This window comes from Phymastichus coffea, unplaced genomic scaffold (genome assembly GCF_024137745.1).
Source record: "Phymastichus coffea isolate CEN01 unplaced genomic scaffold, Cenicafe_Pcof_1.1 PCOF00135, whole genome shotgun sequence".
Classification (NCBI taxonomy): domain Eukaryota; kingdom Metazoa; phylum Arthropoda; class Insecta; order Hymenoptera; family Eulophidae; genus Phymastichus; species Phymastichus coffea.
Window position 1 is genome coordinate 131,926 of NW_026706946.1, and position 20,487 is coordinate 152,412.

At 33.4% G+C, this 20,487-nt stretch overlaps 1 protein-coding gene across 4 annotated transcripts in view; it reads left to right on the forward strand.

Moving 5' to 3' along the window:
- Window positions 1-20,487, forward strand: part of LOC131671767 (beta-1,4-glucuronyltransferase 1) — a 44,972-nt gene that overhangs the window by 6,597 nt on the left and 17,888 nt on the right. For 2 of the 4 annotated variants that reach the window (XM_058948458.1, XM_058948457.1), the window contains 3 exons: window positions 7,560-8,518; window positions 9,141-9,321; window positions 15,021-16,370. In XM_058948458.1, coding sequence (XP_058804441.1) covers window positions 7,560-8,518; window positions 9,141-9,321; window positions 15,021-15,227 — 1,347 coding nt within the window. In that variant the 3' untranslated portion in view covers window positions 15,228-16,370. Of the gene's footprint in view, window positions 1-7,559; window positions 8,519-9,140; window positions 9,322-15,020; window positions 16,371-20,487 lie in introns of those variants that run through there. The other 2 variants (XR_009302569.1, XR_009302570.1) reach the window with 2 other exon arrangements.

Below are 20,487 nucleotides of genomic sequence, written 5' to 3' on the forward strand. Positions count from 1 at the left end.
ATTTTGTGCCTTATTTTAACTTTGACAGTAGGAAAACTTTGAAAAATATTTAAAAAATGTTTCAAATAAAAGTTACGTAATTCAGGGGATTCAACTGATAATGATAACGAAGTTAACCTTGAATATGCTTTGCGAGGCCATTTCAAGGTTCACTTTCTTTTTTTTAATAGAAAAATCCTTACTTTTTGATCCCCCGAATACAGTAAGAGTTGAGAATTCTTCAAATTTCAGAGTCTACACCAAAAAAGAAAAGACAGTACGATCAGCCGCGAAAGTAATATTAATAGACCGAAAAAAGTATCACAGTAGAATATTATGCCTTATTATTCGATCGATTTCATGCCATATTGAAGGAAACGCGACCCTATGTAGTGTAAAAAACTTCTTTTCCACCACGATAATGCACTGGCTCATATGACTTCCATTGCAACCGTCAAATTATTTAATTTACGCTGCGAAATACTTCCTCATTCGATTTATTTTTCGAATTTAATCCTTTCAGATTATTTTTTGTTTCCTAACATGTAAACTTGACATGCGGATTTTCATCGAACGAAGAGATAATTAAAAGGTGACTATGTTAAAAGTGAATTAGAATTATTTAAATAAATAGTGTTTTTTATTTCAAAATCATGGACTTATTGGACGCCCCTCATATCAGGAGTCTAGGAAGGTCACCCCATGGTCATGCGAAATTCGAACTTCATTTTTTATTCCGAATTCAGAATAAGTGGAAAATTCTACAAATGAGCTTTTATGTTGTGATCCATCATTTTTTCTACATTGCCGTACTGGTTGTTAAAATGTCTGTTAATTTGTACAGAGGTAAGCAACCAGGGGGCCTTACTCTCAATAATTAATTATCTCGTTATTGACAGGACTTATTAGTCGCACAGTGTAAAACCTCTTGCCCGTAGCTGCTTAAGTTCAGAGTTTTAACCTTCTTACCAGCAACAAGATTTTAATTCCTGCAGAAGGTATGTATGCATGCTTCAAGGTAAGATCGTGTTGAGATTCGAGGCAGTCAAGGCAAGATCGTATACTTAAGATGCATCTATTCGATTATGAATCAAATGTTTGATATGTCCACCATTAATTTTGCAAACACGTCAGTAATCTCTGGTGAAAATTATGCTTTATATTTCTATATATTTCAGAACTTAATATTTCACAAGCTCTTCTAATTCTATCTATCATGTTCAATGTTTTCTAAGAATATTCATAAAAAACAACATTTTTTACATATTCCCACGAAAATAAATTAAGTAGGCTCAAATTCGGAGATCTAGGAGGTCATACGATTGATCGACTTTGTCTAAAATCGTGGATTTGAAAATTGCTGATTTAAGAATGTTTGAACGATACAAGAATAATAAGCAGGAGCACCATATTTAGTTGAAGCCATACATTCAATCTAATTGCAATCGGAACATTCTCACGGTATCCCCGCTAATCATTTTAGTGGAATACTAAATACATTGGACCGTCAATAGCCCGTTAAAAACAATTACTTGACGATTGAATATGTCAACTTATAAATGTTGTCTCCGAAGATGTTGATTGAGCACCTCACGATACTGATGTAGATTTTTTGCTTATGAATAATGGCTGTTGTATCTATTCAAAGTACTGTTACTGTTGAATGTTACTTCATCGCTGAAATAAACCTTCCGAAAAAAATCGAGATCTCCATTCAACATATCAAAGGCCCACCTAAAAATTTATGTCTTGAGTACATGATCTTCTGAATTGAATTCCTGTGCGACGAATAGAATAATGTGACAAGGATGTTATGGGATAGAATTAAATAATCTATGAGCTGTAATTCGGGGGACTTAACTTGCCGTTCAGTTTGACTAGTGGATTTTAATGGATTAATCCCAACACTGTAATTAATCTCATGGATAATTATTATTTTGGAATTCTATTTCCTCGTTATTGACAACGAAGTAGATTATTTCGTGATCTCCTTTCAATGTCTATCACTTGTTGAAGTGAACAATGGCACCGGTCGGGAAATCTTTGGGCATAAGTACGAGCATTAAATCTGTAATTCCTGTTGCATTCACCTAATATTATGAAATATTAATAACTTCATTGAAAGTGTAGTTAGTCATTCTGCATATGAAGAAGTAATTCATAAAATGTATTAATCCTTAATAATTGCGTATTAATTAATCAATAAAACATATTTATTCCGGAGATAGATTAAACGACGGTATCTAACCCGAGATCACTGTTTAATTGTGATGACAATTGGTTGATGTGTCTTAGACATACTAAATGCATGAAACATTGTAATAGAGAACTATGAAATTAAAAAAATATTCTTACTAATTCACAAACGAGATAAAGCTATTTTAATTGTTGAAGACAGCGTTATTTTCATCGACAAAAAAGATTCTCATACTTCTCTGGAATGTTACTTCTCAGTTTATTAATGTTATGAAAATCTTTCCAATGTCACAGCTCTATCTGACTATTACCTTTCTATTGCTATCGTGAGCGATAGGTCCTGTCAATATCGTGATAAGCAATCTGTTGTGAGAGAGGCCCATTGGCTACTTACGTCAGTGTGAACCAACAAATAGTTCAATACACGTTAAGACAATGTTGAAATAACGACTTTGATGACAACATGAAGCTCATCTCTATAATTTTACTAGTATTTTTGTATTATATCTCTATGCAACATTTTATTTCAGCAATTTTTAACTCAGTTGTTAGATTTGGATTATTGTATTAATAAATGTTCCTAATTGACTTTTGTTGTAGTTTTCTTTAGTTACTTTACTATCAATGCAATGTATTATTGGTTTCTGAGCTAGAAACTAATGAATAGTGATCAAAGAATAAATTTGTTAGTTTATATACCCTATAACTTAATATATTTAATTCAACAATGTTATTAATATAATATCATGTTTCATCATTTCATAGTCTTGTTATATCTTTAAAACATTTTTGAGGACATTCTCATGTAACAGTTAAGTTAGAAAGTTTATTTTCATAAAAATGTTAGGTTAATAGCGTTGTTTATATAAAAAATCTTTCGAAGATTACACAGGCCAACACATTTTCACACTTATAGACCGGACTTGATGTTGTTGAAGGAATTTGATACGCTGAATTCGAATCCGAGCTTCATCACCTTCAGGTTTCGAGATATCCTAACCTAAAAGCATCAAAAATACGTTTTCTGCTGTTTTTCAACTCCTATAACTTTCTGAAAAAATCTGCAAATTTAACGACGATACTTTAAAGAATAACTTTTTCCCATTCAAAATGCCTTCTTTATTATTTCAATATTTTTTTTTGACAGAGATACAACACAATGAAGTATGATAAATTAAAATTTTCGCAAATGTCGCTTAAGCGGATGAAAGTTTCGCTTAAAAAATATCTGCTAAAAAATAAAATGATATCGCAAGTTCATTAACTCATTAATTCTGTACATTAATAGATTTACCAGTATTATCATTCAGTGAAACTTTCCTATGCTTAAATGACATTTGCGAAAATACAAATTTATTATATTTCAATGTGTCATATCTCTATCGAAAAAAATGAACAGTGCGTTTTGAAGAGTAAGAGTTGCTCTATAAGATAGCGTCGTCAAATTCACAAAAAAAAAACCATTTTTTCATAAAGTTACAGGGGTTGGAAAACAACACGAAAACGTATTTTTGACGCTTTTAGGTTAAATTATCTCAAAAACTGAGGGTGATGGATAATTCTAAGCTCGGATTCGGATTCAGTTTACCAAATCCCTTCGAAAATACCTTGTCTACTTTGTGAGTGCGGACTTTTTTCAAATTTTGTCGACCTGTGTTATTGAATTATATGAACATAGAGAAATTATAGTATTTTACAAAATAAAATTTTGCGTAGCTGCATGTTATAAAGATGTAATTATTAGTGCATGAACAAAAATCTCGATAGCTGTAACTTTTAAATATGCACCGGTATTCATGTTTTTATTATAGCATTATAATCGCTCTGTAATCGCTAAAATAATATAGTTTTTCATAAACATGTAAAGAAAATTGACTTTGTAATTAAACAAAATGTACTGCGAAAATTATAAATTTATTTAAGACGTCCTGTTAAAAATTTGAATTTTTAAGACGAATATCACGACTTTAAACACCGCTGCCTACAGTACCATCCAATATCATTGGCTATTCTGTTCACTAAAAATTTAAAACTTTAAAGTTTTATATCTCGTACTGGAGTAGTCGTGAAAAAAACACGTAGGTACTTATTTTTTAGTGTTTTACACTATCTATCAAGTGGCGTAAGTTATATGTCTATTTTTTAATTTTTTTTTAAAGCTTGTTTTCTAAAACAAAATTTCATTTTTTAACTAATATCACAAATATGTTTGTCTTGATCACTTGTTGTCTTTCTATATCCTTTTGTAATATATTTGTTTGTAATATTCCCTTTATCTTTAAATTTGTTAAAATTATACTTGACTGATCTTGGAATTTTCAAAATTTGAGAAATTTTTGATTATTTCTTCAAGCTTATGTAAAACAATTAATTCTGTACTTTTTCAACAGTAAAATTGTCTTTTTTCCCCATTTTAATTAAAAAAAAAACTCAAGATATGCAATACCAACGATAATTTTACAAATCCGGACACTAGAAAATCACTCCTGTCTGTTCTTAAAGATCAAATCATCTGAAGCATAATTTTAATGACCAAACTTATAGTTTTAATACGCTTGACTAGATTTACGTCGAAAAGTCATATCAGGTCAATAAAGGTAAATAAACTACCTAAATTTGTACTTACGTACATACAATCAACTTACATAGATTATAACTAGTATGTTTGAAATATTAGATACACACAATTTAAAAAATATTGATTTATGTTTTTGGCTAATAAGAATTCATTTTTATACATTTTACTATTTATGTACACTAATAATTAAGTTTTTAATTAAAAAAAAAAAAAAATGTAGAAAATTCCAAACTAAAAAAAATGAAAGAAAAATTATTCTCTTCTATCGTTTTATAAGTTTATAAACAGTTTTTTAACCAAAATACAACAAATTTTACTTATAAAATTTTGTTGTAAAGAGTACATTTTCTGAGATGTAAAGATTTAACACGTAACATCTATTTTTTAATAAAATACGATATAGCTCATAATAAATCATATTTTGTAAAAAAATTTCTTGGATATGATTTGGTAGGAATTTCGGACAAGATATCAAATGATAAAGACAGATTTTTACTTATTTTACTTCCCTCTAAAATAAATTAAACTAAAATTAATAATAAAAAATGAAATTTAGTGTTTAAATTCGACGTCATAGCTTTTAAAATAAAATTAAAAAACAGATATGTATCTCTCACCATTTGATAGATACTGCATAACTCTACAAAATATGTACCCGCGAATTTTTTTAGAGCTACTCTAAGTCGAGATATAAAACTTTGAAGCTTAAAATTTTTAGTCGACAGGGTGGCAAATGTTTTGAGTGGTACTGTATACTTAGTTTTTTTTCCGCTGTGTGGATAACAAAAAAAGGAAATTATTTTTTAATTTTGAACAAAGTCTAAAGAAAAGTAATTTTTAAGAAAATGTCTTAGAAACTATTCAAAAATATAATTTTAAGAATACTGAATGAATATATCTAATTCTAATACGTTAATATTAATATTTCCCATTACTAAATGATTCTAAATATTTTGTAATTCATCTAGATATTTTTTAACAGTACATATTAATAGTATAGATTACGCATTATACCCAGGCTGAGAAAGTATTGGTAAGTCCATAGCACGTAAGAATTGACAACCAGGATGAAGCTGAGTGAGTCGAAAATGAGTAAAAACTTGGTCAAAACATGATATCCGGCCAGGAAGATATTCCCTGTATTTGCGGGGCGAAGGTGGTAAGCGCATGTGCGACTATACCTTTAACATGCTTGGCTTTGTCTCGCGTATCAATATGGTGCGTCACGTCTGCACCTGCTGTCTTGAACTGCAAATTTCAGGAAAGCCTTTCCAGCCAGAATTTCGGCATTTAGTGACTATTTTCCAATAGGAATATGATGAAACATCGCATACATACCACGCCTGAAAAAAAGGACATCAGATCGACTTGTAATTGTAAAGACCGTGGCGAAACTAATATAATGTCTCATTTTTCAGCCTAAATGCGTAATATACTAGATAGACCCCTTGACCATAAAGACGGGCCATATTAGCTTATAAAAAATTATAAATAATAACTACAGCACATTTTAATAACCGAAAAGCATCATGATACAATTGGAAAAATAAGAAATAAATAACAACATATTATAATAAATAACTTATTTAAACAATAAGAATGCTATTAATAATGGTTTACAATCTAGAGATAATAAATAAATTATTTATATAAATTAAGTACGTTGTAATCTTATCAATGCCCAACACCAATCCGTTTGGTTCGTGTCGCCTCTGTTATTGAATATTTATCCAAGATTTCTTGTAGTTACGATGATAACCACTGACTCTACCTTACTCATTTTGTAGCATAGGGAATTACTTTTTTTATCATTTGCAAACGAATCATCAAATTATTACAAAATTGAAACAGTGCAATCCACAACCCTAATAGAATATATTATTAAAATCTGGAATGAATTGGTTGAATATTTTTGGAGGAGTAGTGTTCGGCAAATAAACCAAAAATTACTCGAAGAAGGGGATAAGGGTCTCCGTTTCGCTCCACCCTACTATTTAATAAGTAACGTGATTTGTACATAGCAGATATTTCAATTTTTTAAGTTTTTCTTATTATTATTGCATAATGTATAATTTTCATATTCCCCCTTAATTATTTCAGTACTGTTATTTAGTGAATTTTTCATATATATTCTGCACCATGAGCTTTTTTAATGGTATTTTTACTATAATAAATATTATATCCATCCAGAATGTAGTATTTAAAATATTGCACATTCAGTGTTTCATCGCACATATAATAATAGATTTAATTGACATTCTTTTCATCATAATTTCTAGCTTGTTAAAATAGCATTTAAGCTACGTACAGTATACTGTATTACTATTTACAAGCAATTACATTATTCAACACATTAATATCTTTAACATTATTTTGATTATTTCTTCTTCAAAAATATCTATATCACTGTTCACGTCTTTCAATTTTGTTATTAAGAATATATACATGGACATACGAAATACGTTAAAGGAGACCCTTTACTTCATGATTATTCTTTAACAAAGCCAAAAGAACTTTTTCATAAATCTTTTAAAAGATTTGATAGATCTATATGAAATACCTTTTTTATGCGTAGTTTGCGCTCTTCGTCTTTATATTTATCAACCTTTCCAATCGTATCTTTGAAAAGTATATTGAATACAATAATTTCTCATCCCTATGTATCCTTTTCTTTGAAATGAATAATATTGAGAGTTGTAATTGATTAGATTAATATTGTAATTAGAGTAAATGCTGGAGTGACACTTCACGAATATCAACTGATAATGTTTAATCTAAGCAAAGGTATGAACTTGTTAAATTACAGCTGGGATGCCGACCATGGAACCTCGGTCTAGTGAGTGTGATAGTGCTCGGCCTGTCGAACATGCTGCTGACATTCCTACTCTTGCAATCGGAGAGTTGCGTGGAGCCGCTAAACATCGAGGACAAGGATCTGATACAGTCGGATCTTCTACCCACACAATCAAATCCATGTTCATTCTCGGTTCCGTACTCTCAAGAAGCTTCGATAGATGACTCTGCAGTATTGAATCTCGACGTACATTTAGGCCATTGGGATGCCCGGAGACTCTATCGCATGTTCGACAACGTTATGACGGGTAATCGTTTCATCGATATATCGGAGAAATCGAAAGTATGCCTAGCAACGCAATCATCGTTAGAAAAGTTAAGCTCGTTGGTACAAGTTGTTCATCAGTGGACTGGTTCGATGTCGGTCGCACTGTTCGCCGCTGGCGATGAAGAGTTCCAAGTGATGCAAAGATATTTGGAATATATGCGACGCTGTTACGAGCCGATACGCGAGCGAGTTACCTTCTCGCTGGCTGTGCCGAAAAATCGAGTTCCCAAAAGGCAATCACGATACTATCCCCTACCCGATTTCCTTGACTGCCAGAAACCCGAAGCAACGCTCAATCAAATGACTCGCTCGATTTCCAATGAGCAGACTAACTGGCGTATAAGGAACGTTTATCCGCAGAATCATATGCGCAACCTGGCAAGGAAGAACTGTCAAACTGATTACGTTTTCCTCACCGACGTCGATATTGTACCGAGCTCAAATCTTAGTCGTGTACTTGAGGAGTTTTTGAAGAATGACGAGTGCGATAAATGCGCTTACGTTATACCTACTTATGAACTTGACGCTAGGGTCAGATTTCCACAGAGTAAGAGCGAATTGATCAGGTTGGCTAAGAAAGGATTGGCGAGGCCATTTCATCAGAAGGTTTTCATACACAATCAGTTCGCTACGAATTTTACGAGGTTAGTACAAGAAATAAAAGTTTTTTCAGTTTGTTCTTTTGTTATTCATTTTTTCGATAGTCTTGAGATGGAATGATGTTGCTATGTATTTTTGTTCGCCGAAGTATATGGCAATTGATTTTATTTCATTTTTATTTTTAATACTTGGAAAAGAGTTCCACGAGCTTTATTCAAATTAGCTGATAAAGATACGTTTATGCTTCTCAATATTCCGTCATTTTTAACTTGGCTTAACTCTAGATTGACTGAGTTTTTTCCATGAATACAACCTCTTTTAATTATCGGAGCTATGTATATTCTTACCACATCAGTTGTTTTGAATGTTATAACAACTTTTAGTAAAAATAGAAAGATGTCCAACATCCAACAATTCCCTAGAAAACACAACGAGCATCGAGGCAAAGTTTTGATGAAAAACTAATGAAACCGTGTCTTTTTTTCCAGCGAAGTACGCATCCGCGGTCCCTCCGGGAATTTTTCAGAATCGAAATCCCCTCGAGAAAGTCAAATATTGAGAGTTCTCTGACTCGCAACCGTATCGGTAGAATATCGTGTTTATCTCATGGACTTCTGCCATGCGCGAAGCCGGAGGTTATATTTGTGTGCGTTTATGTCGTAAAAGGTGGATGCTGGACGTGAGCGCTGGTAATAAAGGCAACGAGAACTTAAAAAACGGGCATGCCTACGTGAGCCACGACGTGACCAACTTTGAGTTCCTCTACGAGCCGTTCTATGTTGCTCGAGACATCGTGCCACCGCATGACGAGCGTTTTATGGGCTACGGATACACCAGAAACACCCAGGTAAACTATCCGCGAAACGAGTTTCCTACCTCTCGCAACGACGTTATGTACACGCCCACGTTTCTGCAATCGATTTTTCCAACTTTGCTTATAAGACGCCATATTTGCCCTTCTTATCGAGTTTTGTTGACGTGCCTTCATATATCTATTTCAAAAGTCCAACGTATTTAATTTTCATTATAGCTTCACGAATGATTTCTTTTGAAAGTAACGCCATTTGAGCGAAATAGATCTACTTTCCATTCGGTAATCTTATATCCGGTTGGTATTATTGTTCCAAATGCTCATCGTCTTTAGCTGAAATAATTTTTTTGAAAATTGTCGACAGAAAAATTACTTACTAAGTTGATTATACGTGACAGTGTATTTTCTGGACGTTGCCGTGTCCTAGCATTGAACGAATTTTATGTGGGTTTTGATTGATTATTCGCAGATATTATCTACATGTTGATTGATAATTCGAATCCACATAAAATTCGCTTCGCATAATTAAATTATAATTAGCTTTGTCCGAGTTGTGATCTATCAATTGCACTTAGGGTAGGGGAATGAAACATCATCATACATAGTATAATCGCTATATATATTGTAACTAAAATTAATATCTTATGCTAGTACATCGGTTACATAATGATAATATACTAAAAGAACGAATGCCCGACTGCTAGAAATTTGTATTCGCCTTATGTTACGCACGAGTCTCCCCACTTTGCTCGTAATGTATACTCGTGCTTTAATATACTGAGCGTTTACAGGTGTTTAATATTTCTTATATATCAAAGGAATAATTCTATGCCAGATTTAGAAAGATAATAAGCTGGTCTTCCTTCGAAATACACAAATCAAGTGCATCTTACTTGTATGCAGCTTAATAGGCAAATAACTGAAAAGAATAGAGTAACATTATCGTTCTTGAAAATATTCATTTTCGCACAATTAACACTCATATCCTGGATTACAAAATAATACACGCGTCACGTCACCACGTAGCATAATAATCCAACCACACCGGCATTGTCTCTTCCGTTCCCAAAATTATACACGAAGACAGCGCCAAAAGTGACACTAATCATGCAGACATCCGCGGCATTCACGCGCGCAAACAATGCATACATCAAGGAGTTACAATATACGTCGCACAGCTGTGCAGAACAACAGCAGCAGCGCGCGTTTCTCAATTATTTTGCAGAGTCAGACATAGATTTCGAGTGATATGTAAGGCGCGATGTTTACTGTAGGTGTAGATTTTATGGCGAATTTCGGAAATTTTGCTGGCTCGAGTAATTGCACGTGTGTGGTTGAAGAGACGAGCTGCTACCGTTGCCTGTCCGAGTTCAGATTACTCGCACGACGGGAGAGGCTAATAGCAGAGGCTTTTACTACTTTTACACGCGAACTTGCACACGTTATTAACGTTGGAAATCTCGCTCTCACCTTTTTTCCCTCCCCCCGTCGAAAAAGAACCTTCATGTGCCTTAGCTTCTTCCTTTTTATCCGACGAGAACTGTAATTTCTGAGGTTGCACGGCGATTACTATACATACGCTCACCGCGGCGGAGAGTTTGCGCATTCGTGTGAAATACGTACGTATACGCCGCCGTTGAGTTTCGAGTGCTGTTCGAGCTGCTTTTTTTCCTTGATGTTGTTTGTTTTTTGGGAATAATGCGGTGATATTTTATTTTTCAGTGCTAGAATGGCTTGAATGTCTGAATGGCGTGTTTGGCGCGTAAAAGGCTTTTTTGCTGTTCAATAGTTCGTTATTACTTTTTCCACTTTTAATTGGTTGTGGCGAATGAACATTGGAGAGTACGATGAAATGAACGCTTTTCCTATACTGTGCCATAATTTACGATCTATTATTTCATTCAAATTAAAGCTCTTCTTTATTTTCTCGTTGATAAATTATTAATGATTTGTTAGTGCGCGACAGTGAGCAAATTTACGCCGTAGCATCTTTCAAAAACCTAACTCTAAAATTTTTTGACAAGCAAGCGAACAAAAAAGCTCTTTCGCATTAGCATATATACCTCCGTCCTTAAAAAATGTAGATCGAATCTGATTCAGTCGGATCGGGTTAGATCGGATAAAACTTTTTTTCATCTCGTTATATTGCCTTCGTTATAGACTGCCGTAACGGAGAGATATACACTACTGCGACTAATAAAAAAGAAAGAAAAAATTTTTCGCCTCTTTTCATATCCCTCGATTGTTGGGAATAGCTATACGAGTCCTTTTTCATTTTCTTTCTCCTTCTTCTCTATATCTCGAGTAATACGCCTTTCTCATAAATACAATTTGGGGGTAAATAATAGACGAGATGCCCAAGAGAGACTAAATTGAACCTCAAGCCATAACTCGACCAATATATCGGTTCACGATACCTCGAGAGTTATACTTACGTGTATAAGATACTTTTTTTAATAAATACGTTATGATATTGGCGAAAAAAGAGCCAAATTCAATTCTATTCAAAGTCTATGAATCGCTTGTCCGTACATTTTTTTTCTCAAGATTATTCTTTGATAAATATTGTTGAGAAGAGATGAGATGAAATAAAAATAATTAGGATGTTTGAAATGATTATTTTAATGAAAAAAATGAGAAAGTATAAAGCAATAACGAACTTTATTATTGAACTAAATAACTGACGTAAAAAAAAACAGTAAGGACAAAAGCGGTTTTATTACAATTAAACTTTATCATTTGACGCTCAAATGGCCAAATTTTAACGTTAGCTTTAAGCTCGTGCCTTTCAGTTATAATCCGTGTAAAATAAATATTGTGATACACATTCTTATGTGAAAAGTCTCATCTTTAAAATGGCATCGCTAAATTTATTAGTATATGACCGCAAATTGTTTATTTTTAACAATGAACAAGAAAAAATGCAGATTATCGACTTTTGTTAAAGAATTTTTTAACTATGTTCTCGGTACTTTCTAACTCATCAGGATGCGGAATCCGAAAGTTGTACTTCACAAATATACTTCGAGATACTTTGATTTTTATTGTTAATCAATCCAATATAGCGTCCGAACGCCCGAGATTATTGCAAAATCATAGTAATATGTACCTTTGAAGTCTAATCAAAATTTTAGAGTGCTAAATGACTTTTTTAAGTTTTAAAACAATAAATTTGATGCATATTAAGAAAATTAGCACAGATAAATGATTTTTTAAATCGTAACCGCGGCGAGTCAGCTAAAATAACGTATTTACATAGTTTTATAGCCACTGTTTAATCTTCAATTCTCTTTATTCAATAGTTTATAAACTCTCAGGATTATTAGATCTGAATTCATTATTAGCTTATCAAAATTTAAAATGGTGGATCCAATACTGCGGACCGAAAACTCAAAAATAACAATTCAGAAAAATAAAAAATACTATCATATTCAACGTTAAATTTGAAATAAAAATACTTCTATTCGTTTTCTCGCTTAAAGCCGCTATCCTGTATCTGTGGAACTTTTATTATCCAATCTAGGATAAGATTACCTTTCAGAAGTTGTGAGATATATACAAACTTGGATACATTATATTAAAGAATAAATTCATAAAAATAACATTGCCATTATAGCTACTGAAATAATTTTGTGACCAAATGTTCTCCGAAGTTCAGCATTCATAAACGTAAGATGGTAATTCGTAAATTTAAAAGAAAATCTATATGAAAACTACGGTCTTCAAGAGAATTTATTTCCTTGTAATTGGGAAACTCCAATTTCTGATATTTTCATAACTTTTGATTTAATTACGGCGGCTTTGAGCAAGAAAATGAATAGAAGTATTTTGATTTCAAATTTTACGTTGAATATGATAGTATTTTTTATTTTTCCTGAATCGTTATTTTTGAGTTTTCGGTCCGCCGTTTTTAATGTTGATAAGCTAATAATGAATTCAGATTTAATAGTTCTGAAAGCTTATAAAACTATTGAATAAAGAGGATTGAAGACTATACAGTGGCTATAAAGCAGTGTAAATATGTTATTTTAACTGACTCATCGTGGCTACAATTTGGAAAATCTTTTGTTTGTCCTAATTTTGCTAATATGCATCCAATCTGTTGTTACAAAACTCAGAAAAGTCATTTTGCCCACTAAAACTTGATTAGACTTCAGAAGTGCATATTACTATAATTTTGAAATAGTTTCGGGCCTTCGGACGCCATTTTAGATTGATCAAAGATACACGTGCGCGAGAGAAAAATATGAAGTTGTCAAAGTGATATACATAGGCGGCGCTCAAAAAAGAACCATCGTTTTTCCGCTTTGTCGGGCGCTGCTCAAATTTTTTTGTTCTTCCTATCAGTCGCCGTTGCTACGGCGCGATAATGCTTTGGGCCTTTACGCGCGCATAGTTCCTCAACGTTCCTACTCTCCTGGTCCATGCGGTCTTGCTGGCTCTCCGCTCACCAACAATCGGCTAAGGATTAACTATGTGCTGACCCTTTTCGTATGTGAGGGCCCAACAGTATTGTAGTCACGTGCGTACTGCGGGGAACACAGCCTCCAGGGCTAAACCCGCAGCTGTAACTTAGCGATGCAGCACGGTGGTGCACAATGCACGGCATGTAGGCGCATACACTGAGAGAGTTGCATCTACAATTTGCCGCAGCATGTCATGCGATCAATTGCATTTGCAACTTATAGCACGCATTCAGTCCTTTACATACCTTAAACGTTATGATCTAATAACATAGATTATCGCAGTTCAAATTTCTATACGTCGCATCTTTTCGTTACGCTTAAAAATTTTCCTTTCCATTTACACTTTACCTTTTTTCTGAGTCGCAGCGCAACGTCGCTAATCACTGGATGAGCAACCTTGAGAACATGTTTTTTACTACGCGAACATGTTGAACCTCGCATGCTCGTTTAGAAATGTCTTATTACCATAGCCGCTATCACAAAGCATTGATCGGACACACATGTGTGTTGAAAATTTTATTATTCAACATGACGTCCACACACTGCGTGCAGTGATGACTGTGCGCACTCATAGCAGGGAGCATGAGAATCGCATTGACAGCCTTAGTAAAGTGCTCTACGCAGCCGAGAGCGGTAAACATGATGCATCGCACGTATACGACGCACTTTAATTTAAGACAGTCAATGTGGTTCTTTGACGCCTGCTGAGGGCGCAGCATCACCCCTTTTACGGGTATGCGTGGAAAAATCGTATATTCGTACACCACGGGAGGACATTGCAACCTTGTCCACCTCGTTCTCCCGTTGTGGTTTCCATGGGGCTGAAACACTTTAATGAAGTGATAGAAAGAGGTTTATTTTCATGAACCTACAAGTTTAAATAAGATGTTAGAAGTAACCTTAATCATTAAAACATATTTATGCTTAGCTTAATGTACATAGCTTTTAGTTCAAGTCTAATTGTATTTTCAGATAAATCAATTCCTGTGATGCTAGGACTAATTTATTTTCATCCAATATTTGTGCAAAAGATATTTGAAGATGTGAGAAAGAATCGTTTCATTCATTAGTCTCATCAACTCCATTTGTAATGAACTAGCGCAAATTTTCATTGCGATTCCTGATCGCTCAAATGTGCACATATACGTAGGCGAGGGCGCCACCGCAAAGCTTGTATAATTACTGCGCACGAGAGATTATTAATTAATTCTGGCTTTCAGCCGTCGTCGTTTACTCTCTACATTACGCGCGGTTTGGAAATAATTACAGGTGTACGAAATGTACGTAGCTGGTTACAAGTTCAAGGTACTCTCACCGGTGTTCACTGTCCATTGGGGCTTGCAGACGCGTAAGAGTCGGCCAGCATGGCGAGAGCGACAGAACAGCGTCAATCGCAAACACTTTGAAGTCTTCAAGAAGGAGGTGTTTGCGCGATATACTCGAGATCCACTCAAGATGATCAAAAATCCTCGCTGATAGCAACAATGTTTTTGTCAATCAATGGCCTGATGCACATTCCTTTACACGCATCCTATCGATATTCTCTTGGTGCTGATACCCATCGAGTAAGTGAATTTTTCTTTTTTCCATTGGTTCGCCAATTGTACGCATGGATTATACGTAATTTTTCTTTTTAGAAGGAAATTGTAAAATCTTTTTTTTTGGCTTATCAAATTGGCAATCGAAATTGGTAAGCAGTCATTGATAAGGAATAAAAAAATCTTGATGCAATTGTTAACACGTTGAAAAATGAAATAGCAAATTTACGAAATGATCTAACATAGCACAATAACTAAACTAAAAGATAACGAAAAATATCACTAATTAAATGAAATAACATGTAATGAATAGATATTACGAAGACATTGAAACTTGGAATAAAGGGTTAAATAAATATTAGCGCAACGAAAACAGTATTCTTCTATAACTCGATTTTTTGACAATACTTTTTACTGTCCTTTCAGAAAAAATAACTCATTGATCTTCAAATTATGTCACTTTTCTTCTTTGAAATTTTTATCAATATTATATATTATATGTCTAATTATTTATTTAAGATGAAATCTTAACACGAAAGCTTTTCAACACTTTTACAATTTTTGTACCGTACAATTTATAGTAATTTTAATAAGTTTAGTTGATAAGCCTGACAGACGCAATACTTATTGCGAATAAAAATGTTATACGGAAAAATGTGTTAGGAAATATAGAAATCTGGCGCATTTAATCTTATTGGCAGAGTACATTAATGTGCCAAACAAAATATATTCTGTTGTGGACAGCGTAAGATAATTATACATGTAATTCGTAAACTTTTTTCTGAACATTAATGAAAATATCGATCCAATCATTGTTTATCCACATAAAGTATGAATTTCATGTAATATAAAAGAAACATTTGATGCTTTTGAAATTACTTTCATTTTGTTTCGAACGCATTGCATTTTTGGATAATGTGTGGGTTTTTAAAGCTGTAAAGATCGAAAGATGTTTTATATGAAAATTTTTACGAATGTGTACAAAAACAAAAGTTGATAGCGGAATCTTGCGATTGCTTATTATGCATTTTTATAAATTTGTGAAGATGTTAAGTGTATCGACGACTTACGTGGCTGAGAAATAAAAGTTATAACTTCTATTGTGTTAATTACGTATTAATGTTTTTCTTTCCCTGTACATTTATTTACTTTATACAAAAATTATAATCTTCTTTTCCGATTGAAAAATTGAGACTTGCATTCATCTTTTATTGCTAAGATAATAATTTTTCACTTCTTTGTTTACTTCATATTTTTGAAGTGATTTGCAAGATGTGAAAACTACTTGCAAAGTACCTAAAATAAAAGATTTACTTTACCTTCAATTGTAGTTGTAAATTTGCTAAAAGAAACTTCTTTTTTTTGTAATGGTAAAGACTGTGCGAAAGTACTTGAGTGTTTAAGCTTGAGACTGCGGAAACACTGCAGTCCTGAAAGGCCGTTGCTGGATTGAATAAAGAAGACACTTGAGTTTTGTTTATATATTGATTTTGCTACTTGACGAAAAAATATTGTCTATTTCAAAACAGTGGAATATCGCGGAGAGTAAAGATAATTCCACTCTTTTTGTCAATTTAATTAAAATGTATGATAAGTTATGATAAATTTGAATTATAATATAATAATTTGTTCGATCTACTACTTTAACAAAAGTATTTTGAAAATATAACGAATGTTGGACTATAATATTATCACAAATAGTATTAACGTCACAATATCCATGTTCTCAAAGTTATCTTATTAATACTGTTATATTATAAACAATATTAGATAGTCCAATATTTTTATTACAAATTCATTGATCATAATATATAGAAAATTTTAAGTAACAAATTTTTCATATTATTTTATTACTAGTGATAAAATGATTAAAAATCGAATTTGAACGGATGAAATTTTATATTTTATACTCATATAACTTCATTTTAGTAAACAAATTCAATCGTCATTTCATTAATCTTGAAAATTAACAGTTGTTTTTTAAAGCGATCATTATTAACAAAAGTACTGTGTTTCAATAATAAACTGTTTCAAAAAAGACTAATGTGTAGAGGTACTTAGTGTACCACGGCAGCGTTCCACGTTAACGTAGTTCTTAATGGAATAATAAAAACAATAACTACAATTAAGAAAACAACATCTATCATTTTATTTATAAATTCTTTTTTTATTTTCGCTGCCATTGCAAAACGCTTGCTTGAAAATTTAATTTGTGATGCAATATATTTAATGATCCATATCTTGATACTTTTAAAAACAAACGATCTGTATAAGAAGAAAAATAGTTCCTAGGTATGTATCATTTGAGTAACTTGTAATATAAAAGCAATGGACTTATACAAATGTAACTGAACAAAATAATATCAGTGTACATCGAATTTTGATGCCCATGAAATCTTATAAAAACACATTTACAAATTCACCCAACTAACACTCAGATATTATTAGGTCAAAGTAATAATAAGAAGTATTAATTTCATATTTAGTCGAAAAACAAGGAAGAACAGAATAAAAGTTATCTGACACGTGGAAAAGTCGTTGTAAAAAAGCAAAGCTTAGTAAAAATTTTAATAAAAGCAACATGATCATATTATGTAGGCCGACAATGTCCAAAATGAACTCCTATATAGCCCAACTAACAGCAGCAGCGCTATATATATAAAAGAGCATAAACAAGCAATCGTTCAAATTCGCAACAAAACGTATGTAGTGTCAGCTGTTGTCGGTGAACGCGAGAGACGTTAAGGGAAGAGGCGGATTCACTGCGGTACGGTTGCTGGTTTAATTTCCTCCGACTGAAGTCACGTAGGTGGTTGTATTTGGGTGGGATATAAAGGAAGAAAGATGGAACAGCCCGAGAGAAAGGTAGGGAAAAATAAGCTCGGCGAGAACGAGGGATAAATGGAAGAGGTAAATGTACAAGCTCGGCCACCCCGTAAAACGTAATAATGTTTTTACTCTCGCAAGCTCTCTCCGCCCCCCCCCTCCTCACTTTTTCTCTCTGATACGAGAGAGCATCTCTCTGTGACTAAATTATTAGATTTTTGCTTTGCGTTTCTTTATACCCTTGGCATTTCGTTGCTTTCTTTACTTTTTTTGTTTGTTTACTTTTTTCTTCCTTTTTTTCTTTTTTGAAGCTACGAAAGTAACTTAACTTCTTTTTGTTCTCCATTTGTTTCTTTGGACACCGTGTGCGTCGCTTCTGTTTTTCGCGTTTACGCTATCCAATCTTAGCCTTCGTGAGTAATTCTGATCTTACTACCACCGAAAAACTTCTTTTTGTTTAGTATTTTAAATGACTATGGCTCGGCAGAGCTTTAATTCTTACGAGAGTGACATCGCTTTATTCTTAACAACGTTGCATGCTTATGATCACGTTTTATGCTCTTTCTTAAGCAAATTTCTTATTCACGAGCTAAGCTTGAGTCGAGCAGAACTTGATACCTTTGGATACGTTTAATTGTAAATATCTTTTGGATTGGTCGAGTATATTTTTCATAAGTAAGTTTTAATTGTACTAATTGAATGTCACTTATATTGTAATAATTTAATGACAAAAGTGAATGTCAATCGATATGAGATTCTAATCAAATTTACCTAGTTTTCAAGAAATTTTTTTTTGGATAAAGGATTTTAGGTCTTCCAAGTTGGCCTTGGCATATTAATTATTTATTCTACGTCATTATATGAACGTTTAGAATCTCAGCAAAACATTTTTATAAAGTACGGTTCATTTCACGGCTTATACTAGTCAAAAATGAGATGATGAAAAAAATGTTATAACAAGTTTTAAAGAGCTTCAATTACTCAAGAAAATTCTTCTGCGAACAGTTATTTTGATAAAAATAGAATGATCCTAAAATTTTTGTTAATTTGTGCACGAAAACTAGCTTAATTAACATATGCGTATAAAATGAGATAAAGGCATTGAAAAAAATTAAGCTCTCTAGGCAGCAGGTAACAAGAGTCTTGGTTAAAAGAGTTAATTAATTAATTTTGACCTGAAATCTACCTGAAGCCTTGCGAATGTGATTGTTATAATACTATTATTTAGAATGGGAAATAAAAAATATGTAAATGAAGAAAGTTACATTTGTATTGTGAAATATTGATGTGAGAGAAACTTTGTATCCATCTTTTTTATTCATTTCTCATCATTACCTATCTACTTATTTTAATAAGCAGTAAAAGTTCTATTTTACGGAAAAGCATGTAGAGATTTCGAAACGACCGATGCGCTGCTGCCCTTCGTCATTTACGTCATTTAAGGCCTTACTCCACACTCAGAATTAATGCCACACTTTCCTTTTCCTTTTTTTATTATAAACCTGCGCTTCAGTTTGGGGTGAGACGCTTCTACGTCTCTTTTTCAAAAACACAAATACTCGCAATCGTAAATTACGCGCATTCGGCATTCGACACTCCATCGCTTCTCTCACGTGTAGTGTAGATTTCTAAACCCTAAATTATCGAAAACGTTACGAATTACCGTGCTGAAATTACTTCAAGGAATTTCAATGCCGCCTTCGTCAATGTTGCATTTGATAATCATCCGAACGCGAATCGGTTATTTCTCCGCAAATTACACTAAAATAACGTGCTATTACTATCCGCAATGAAAGCTATCGGTTTTCAATCGATTCTACCCACAGTAGCAGCGTCGCTAGACTAGCACCTGGGTCAACTAACAAGTACATAGCAAGAGCTATATAGATGAAATCGCCAAGGGAGAGTTTCCAAAAGCGACTCAATAGTCGATTAATTCAGGCAAATCCCAACAAGATCGTCCTCCGTCGCTTCTGTAATCCTTATCTAATCTACATGCGTATTTTTTCAACACTACTTTTCCTTCTTCTTTCCACTTTTATTTTTCCATCAAATATTTGCTACACTAGTGAGAGATGCGGGTAATCACAAGTTTCCAGACTAAGAGAGTCAGAAAAGACGTTTCCAGTCGACAGGATTGTCGCCCGGATTACGCGGCTAATTTCCAGAGTGCTCAGGATTCCGTCGCAGCGCCTAATTTATGTGAATCGCGCGGGCGCTATATACTACGCCCGTCAGCCGTAATCCCGCATTAGACATCGATTGCGAGCATGGCGACCATTCTTCCGTTGGGCGTGTTATCCCACCGCGAATCTCATTCGTGCTTGCGATATGCGAGCATTTTTGGCATCAAAATGCGAGCATTACATCAG